Consider the following 8,082-nt stretch of genomic DNA (forward strand, 5'->3'; position numbering starts at 1 on the left):
AGTGTGTGATGTAAAAAAGTGACCTGCAAGCCTCCGGCAACAGCCAGCCTTTGATTTTGTGGTTAGCGTCAGCGTTGGTTTGAAAACGTTGAGTGAGCGGGGGTTTGTAAAAGTTATTACTGTGATGGAAGATGCAGTCTTTTATTTTCAAAACATGAAGCTCCTAAGCTCATCCTTACTAGCCAAATAAAAATGAATTTACGTCAACTTATTGTCCCCTAAAAAAGTATCCTAAACATGCTCATAATACTATATAGCTAAATCAATGTGTCGGTGTAGTAAGAACATAGAACACAAATTAAATGATAGACCTACAGGACTCATAAAATAATATTATATAGCCTACTATTATTATCTGTCAGTGTTCCATTTATTGTGATGATTTACTGAAAATAAATAATGGTCAACACCATAATAAAACATGATCGTTATAAACGGAAGAAAAAAAAAAGAAATCGTGGACGACTCACCAAGTCCAGAAATCATCCTAGTTCAACGTTGGTCCCGGGAGATATCTTTTGATGGATTAAATGAACCACTTCCATCTCCATCTCGCACATGATCGCAGCCATATAAATCCCAACAGCTGATCAACAGACTTCAGAAAGCCCAAGACCTTCACAGAGTTCAGCACGGAGAGAGAGCGAAAGGGGGAAAAGCCAGAGCAAGCTGAGAGGCAGCGTTTTCATCTGAGTGACTTTTCTGCCATCCTTTATACAATGAGTGGTACATATTTACGTGGGAACTGTCAAATACTCCATGAATAAAGGGACGCTCTGTGAAGTTTAAAACGAGCCAAATCCTGGGAGCCAGCCTCTTTTCTAGGGTCGATCTGTGAGGAGACTGAGTACAGCTGCACGAGGAAGAGAGAGCGAGGAGAAGAGCGAAGGAACGGATCTCTCACTGTCTCGCAGCGGGGGTGCTGTCCAAGTGCTGAAGCCTGCCTGCCTGTACATGCACGCAGCACTGAAAGGGAGCTGTCCAGTGCTGAAGTTGTATTTCTTACCAGCGGAACACGGCGCTGTCGCACGTAAACCAGCAGCTCAACAAGGACTAGCAGCGTGAGGATTCGGAAGGGGTCCCAGGCTTTTCGCCCTGTGCTGGCATCTGATCACACACAAATCGGCGTGCTGAAGAGCGATTCCGCCCGTCTATACAGCTAGCCCCTTTTCAGCCCGCCTTGCATGAGTAGTGACCCATTGAACCACCGGACGAGTGTTGTTTTGTGCAGAGTAGAACCATGCCAAGATCTTTTCTGGTCAAAAAGGTTAAGCTCGATGATTTCTCATCTGCTGATCTGGAGAGACATTATGGCAAGTCGAGGACCGACCTCAGCCTCCGCTTTCATGAAAAAGGTAAAGCTGTTAGAATCTCTGACTTTAACGTTAATATGCCCACACCATCTTTTATCGGCATGCACAATGTTTATCTTATATTGCTTGGTCTTCTATGTGTAGGCTATACTAAGTGCTTATTGTAGTCTATTTGCGTGGGGATACGCTTGTTGCACATCGAGCTTTGCTGACCCGCGGTCACATTCTATTCAATACAGTCACATTTTGCATTTTTTGTCGACTCCGCACATTTTCCGAGGCAGGGATATTTCAAGTGCTCTACAGCGGAGCACACAAGGTTAAAACCCTGTTGAGCTACATCTACCCACAAGTGTGCAACAGACGAGTGTGCAAGATACTGTAGATTAGAATACGGCGTTATAATGTATCCCTTTGGATCATTAGTCCAAGCCCACTACCATAGCCACACACAGAGACAGAAAGGATAGATAGAGAGAGAGAGAGTATGTTTGTCTCTAAAACGAAGGCTTGATCATGTTTCAAGACATTATTTACGCTCTATAAAATACAGTGCGTGCACTTGCATTTGCATAACCAGACTGATTTTTTTCCGGAAGTACATTTATAGAATATTCATCCACATTCCTATCTCTTGGTCATGGAGTACCCTGGATGGACCGGGATGTAAGTGAGACTATGTGTACGTTCAGTGGTGCACATCGACCTATATTCTGAGAAAGGCAAATGCAATTATAACTGAAGTGATATTATTCCCCTTGCGCCTTTGTCCTTAAATGGGATAGCTCACTAATTGAAACTGAGAGATATTGATTTTTTTGGGGTGAAGTGATGTAGAAAAAAAATACCTTCACAAGAAGTCAATGTCTTTCAACCCACCTCTGCTGGAACTGTGAATGACTGAAGTAATAGGCTGCAGAGCTCTCGCGCTGTGAGTCACAAATGAAGCCTTGCAACTAGGGAGAATTCCACTGTTGCATCAGTTAACATCAGTAGGCCAAATCACATAAATCATTTAATCCGTCTGTTGTTCTTTTCAACGCTACAGGGTACATCAGTGACTACATGACCCCGTCTGTCTATGACGGTGAAAGTGACAATGGCATCCACAGCGAAAAAGGCCCCTCTCCCAGCCCCATCTACGATGGCATCCACAGCGACTACGGAGCACCAGACTCGGACCAGCCCGACAGCCCCCATTCCGAGATCTCCTCCGGCTACATCAATGGAGACACCGCCGTGAGCGAGGGCTACACGGTAGACGCCTTCTTCATCACGGACGGAAGGTCGAGGAGAAAAGCCATCAGCAGCCCCAGGACCATACAGCGTCACACGTGCAACGAGTGCGGAAAGACGTACGCCACGTCCTCCAACCTGAGCCGGCACAAGCAGACCCACCGGAGTCTGGAGAGCAAGATGGCCAAGAAGTGCCCCACCTGTGGGAAGGTGTACGTGTCCATGCCCGCCATGGCCATGCATCTGCTCACCCACGACCTCAAACACAAGTGTGACATATGTAGCAAGGCCTTCAGTAGACCTTGGCTGCTGCAGGGACACATGCGGTCACACACCGGCGAGAAGCCATTTGGATGCGCACACTGCGGAAAGGCATTCGCCGACCGCTCCAACCTCCGCGCTCACATGCAGACGCACTCCGCCTTCAAGCACTACAAGTGTAAGAGATGCAACAAGACCTTTGCTCTAAAGTCCTACCTTAACAAGCACTATGAGTCCGCCTGCTTTAAGGGAGAGTTCTCACCTATGAGCTCCATTGACGATTGACTTCTATAGTACCCATGAACATGTAATGAAACTTCTTCCAATGGTATCCCTATATTATTCCCTAGACAACCTGTTCCATGGTGACAGCACAGGTCTTATACCCTCCTGCAGCAAACAGCATCACTAAGGACATGTTGGATTACTCATGTAGCCTATACCCAAACTTTTGTTTCCATTGGCTATCCTCCCTCGATTGTTATAACAACAACAATTTGCTCAAGTATTATGAGCTGAAATATCATATGTTTGCCAAACTCACAGGACATTGAAAATGTCTTAATTTCTCTCAAAGGTCAAACCTTTTAAAGTATTGGACAATATTGTACTGGTGTTAATGGACACAAAAGTGTTCAATGTTGAGGTAAACCTATTTATTTATTCACTTATTTATGTAGGCCTATCTATTTATTAATTAATTTATTTATTTTTACTTCAAGTTTGTTTAGAATCTTCATTTGCACTTTAATTTACTTTTTGTTTTGCAAGCCTTCGTCGTGAATATGCCAAAGCATTTGACACTTTCTAAATATCCTCTTATTTTATTTGCCACTTTATAAACCTATTGCATGCAAAAAAAACAAATAACGATAATAATGAAATCTATGCCAATTTAATGAAGCTTTGGATTTTTGCCAAAATCTAGATAGCATCCGGCGGCAATATTTCTTGGGAGTCTTATCATAAAAAACTATAGAGCAATAATGCATGGTATTAGTATCGCGTAATAATAATGACATCATCTTTCTATCCAGTACTCTTAGTAGTCATACACATTGAATATCAGGGAAAAGCCAGTGAGTGGGGTATTTAATGGATAAACCCATGGGGTGGGATAGGGAGCGGGTCCTTTTGTAAATGGTTACGCAACTGCCTGCCACGTATTTGTCGTAGTCTTAGAACGTAGGCTTCTGGTGCTAATGGAATAGTTCCAGAACAATCCAGAACATCTCACCACCAAGTCTGTGGAATGAACGCCCGAGGCCCAAGCGTTGGCGGAGCTACCCCGTATCACATCTCTCACAGATGGGCAAGTTTAGGGGTCCCTTCTGAGATCCCTTGCACTGCACCAGGGCTCAATATGATCAACACAATAAGATGACCTTACTCTAGCCATGATAAAGTCCATTCATCGTATTAAAGCACTTCCTTATACTACGAACGTTTCAACTTTTTAAAGATAGTAGCACAAGTATAGATTCAGGTAGAAAGGCCTTGTATTAGCTATAGGCTAACCGCTGTTTTTGTACTATGCTGATCAAAGGAAAATAACTGTTTATTACAAGATGCCTTGTACATAACCCTTTGATGAATCTAATATTTCTACAAACTGTAAAGAATCAAATTAATCTTATTTCTGGAGTTATTTTCCCTGGGATTTTTATGCCTAGTATTTGAACTATTTAAAAGCACAATGGCAGCGGACATTTTGTCTCACTTCATAATAAAGAATGAATAAAGACCTAACACAATACGGTCCATGTTTGTCTAAACCTTGTAGAGAAATCAGATAAGTAGACTTATATATGATGTTTACATGATGAATTCCTGCAGTGTTTGTCTGTGATGATATATTGTGGTCTAATTTGGCGTTGGACTGGGTGTAAGGTCACATCAGGAGCACGCGCCGTAATGCAACAGCGTGTTTCTGCAATAACAAGCACTGTTGAATGCTCTTGTTGACACTGCGAGGCTGACTTCAGTGACGCGAAACGATCATCTGTGGATCAAAAAGGCTGCATTTTATACTGCATTACACACCATGTGCTTTAGGAGGAATAGTTTGAGGTCATCACATATTCTGTTTTTTAATCCAAAACATATATTTATTGAATTATTATTTATCTGATTTCTCTTTTCATAAATGTTGGGTTTTGCAAAGGGGGCCACGGTGACTTGAAAAGAAATATCTGCTTGGATGAAAGCTCTGGACAAATCTAGATGGTTATCTCTTTCAACAAATATATAAAGTAACTGAAACTGAAAATAGTCCTAATCAAACGAATTCTGCAGTTTCCCTTTTATACTGAGCAGCATTTGAGCACTTTCACCGGTGTCATGCACGTGGAGGTCAAGAGCTCTTTATTTACTAATGAAATAGCCCTTAAAGTTTAATTGATTACCATCAAAGCCTGCAGCAGGTTTGTTTTGGTGATGTCAGGAGTACAACTTTAACCTTGAGTAGACACGCCGCTCTGTGACTGGGGCAGAATACGCCTGCAGGCTTCCTCTCCAAGGTCCCCGCTGAAACCGTTATCTATCCGCGGCTCTAAATCGCTTGCTTCAAAGTGACTCCTACAGATTGACTGCAAACAACAGGTTCATTACTGGGTAGTTAATGTGGATGTTTCACTCTTAAGGGAGGAGAGAGAGAGAGAGAGAGAAAGGAAAGATGGAAATATAGAGAGAAGGACAGAGAGAGAGAGAGAGAGAGAGAGAGAGAGAGAGAGAGAGAGAGAGAGAGAGAGAGAGAGAGAGAGAGAGAGAGAGAGAGAGAGAGAGAGAGAGAGAGAGAGAGAGAGAAAAAGCATGGCTTTGAATATGTGATTTACATGTTGTTGAATGGTGTGGTGATAAGGAAATGTAAGGTTGGTGGTTGGTATGGTGATGAGCAATTTGAGGAAATGATGAGCAATGCAATGCAGACACTGGAGAATGAGCACCAAGCCCTAAGCAGAGCCCTGCTCCTCCCTAGCTGGAGAATGAGCACCAAGCCCTGAGCAGAGCACTACTCCTCCCTAGCTGGAGAATGAGCACCAAGCCCTGAGCAGAGCACTACTCCTCCCTAGCTGGAGAATGAGCACCAAGCCCTGAGCAGAGCCCTGCTCCTCCCTAGCTGGAGAATGAGCACCAAGCCCTGAGCAGAGCACTACTCCTCCCTAGCTGGAGAATGAGCACCAAGCCCTGAGCAGAGCACTACTCCTCCCTAGCTGGAGAATGAGCACCAAGCCCTGAGCAGAGCCCTGCTCCTCCCTAGCTGGAGAATGAGCACCAAGCCCTGAGCAGAGCACTACTCCTCCTTAGCTGGAGAATGAGCACCAAGCCCTGAGCAGAGCCCTGCTCCTCCCTAGCTGGAGAATGAGCACCAAGCCCTGAGCAGAGCCCTGCTCCTCCCTAGCTGGAGAATGAGCACCAAGCCCTAAGCAGAGCCCTGCTCCTCCCTAGCTGGAGAATGAGCACCAAGCCCTGAGCAGAGCACTACTCCTCCCTAGCTGGAGAATGAGCACCAAGCCCTGAGCAGAGCACTACTCCTCCCTAGCTGGAGAATGAGCACCAAGCCCTGAGCAGAGCCCTGCTCCTCCCTAGCTGGAGAATGAGCACCAAGCCCTGAGCAGAGCACTTCTCCTCCCTAGCTGGAGAATGAGCACCAAGCCCTGAGCAGAGCACTACTCCTCCCTAGCTGGAGAATGAGCACCAAGCCCTGAGCAGAGCCCTGCTCCTCCCTAGCTGGAGAATGAGCACCAAGCCCTGAGCAGAGCCCTGCTCCTCCCTAGCTGGAGAATGAGCACCATGCCCTGAGCAGAGCCCTGCTCCTCCCTAGCTGGAGAATGAGCACCAAGCCCTGAGCAGAGCCCTGCTCCTCCCTAGCTGGAGAATGAGCACCAAGCCCTGAGCAGAGCACTACTCCTCCCTAGCTGGAGAATGAGCACCAAGCCCTGAGCAGAGCCCTGCTCCTCCCTAGCTGGAGAATGAGCACCAAGCCCTGAGTAGAGCATGACTCCTCCCTAGCTGGAGAATGAGCACCAAGCCCTGAGCAGAGCCCTGCTCCTCCCTAGCTGGAGAATGAGCACCAAGCCCTGAGTAGAGCCCTGCTCCTCCCTAGCTGGAGAATGAGCACCAAGCCCTGAGCAGAGCATGACTCCTCCCTAGCTGGAGAATGAGCACCAAGCCCTGAGCAGAGCATGACTCCTCCCTAGCTGGAGAATGAGCACCAAGCCCTGAGCAGAGCACTACTCCTCCCTAGCTGGAGAATGAGCACCAAGCCCTGAGCAGAGCATGACTCCTCCCTAGCTGGAGAATGAGCACCAAGCCCTGAGCAGAGCACTACTCCTCCCTAGCTGGAGAATGAGCACCAAGCCCTGAGCAGAGCACTACTCCTCCCTAGCTGGAGAATGAGCACCAAGCCCTGAGCAGAGCATGACTCCTCCCTAGCTGGAGAATGAGCACCAAGCCCTGAGCAGAGCACTACTCCTCCCTAGCTGTGTTGCAGCATCATGAGTCACAACCTTTATTATGCTGGAAGACCAAAAGTGCAGTCTCCCCACCACTCCCTGAGGCTGTGTGCCAGTTTCAAAATGTCTAATGATGATGCCACACGATGATGTCACTAGCTACTTAGATTCCACATCATACACACTCATGCATTGCCTCATTAAAGTCAGAACTTTGACAGTGTGTACGTGTGCTGTGTGTGTGTGTTTGTGTGCGTGTGCATACGTGTGGATGCAAGTGTGTGTATTACATCACCGTCCCTCAGACCACAAACCTGAAAGATTCAGATTCTAATCATTGAGATCTCTTCTCCTTATTGACCAAGGTAAAGGGCAGTGTACCCAGTACAATAAGCCACATATCCACCGGCTCTATCTCTCTCACCACCACCACTTCCTCCTCTCTCTTCCTCTCTCTCTCCCTCTCTCTGTGTCTTTCTCTCAATTCAATTCAAAGGGCTTTCTTGGCATGGGAAACAGATGTTTACAAATCTGCCAAATCAAGTGAAATAGATAATAAACAAAAGTGAAATAAAAAATAAAAATGAACAGTAAACATTACACTCACAAATGTTCCAAAGGATTAGAGACATTTCAAATGTCATATTATGGCTATAGGAGATGTGCAAATAGTTAAAGTACAAAATTGTCTCTCTCTCTCCCTCTCTCTGTGTCTCTCTCTGTGTCTCTCTCTGCGTTTCTCTCCGTGTCTCTCTGTCTCAGTCTCTGTCTCTCTCTCTCTCCCTCTCTCTCTCTCTCTCTCCCTATATCTGTGTCCC

General features: G+C 45.9%; 1 protein-coding gene across 1 annotated transcript; it reads left to right on the forward strand.

The window, feature by feature from the left end:
- The first annotated feature begins 525 nt into the window (after nucleotides 1-525).
- On the forward strand, nucleotides 526-4,564 carry LOC115174057 (transcriptional repressor scratch 1-like). The gene is made up of 2 exons (XM_029732695.1): nucleotides 526-1,355; nucleotides 2,362-4,564. The coding sequence occupies exons 1-2, from the start codon at nucleotides 1,241-1,243 to the stop codon at nucleotides 3,093-3,095; spliced, it is 849 nt and encodes a 282-aa protein (XP_029588555.1). The 5' UTR covers nucleotides 526-1,240; the 3' UTR covers nucleotides 3,096-4,564.
- Nucleotides 4,565-8,082: the final 3,518 nt, after the last annotated feature.

This window comes from Salmo trutta, chromosome 34 (genome assembly GCF_901001165.1).
Source record: "Salmo trutta chromosome 34, fSalTru1.1, whole genome shotgun sequence".
NCBI lineage: Eukaryota > Metazoa > Chordata > Actinopteri > Salmoniformes > Salmonidae > Salmo > Salmo trutta.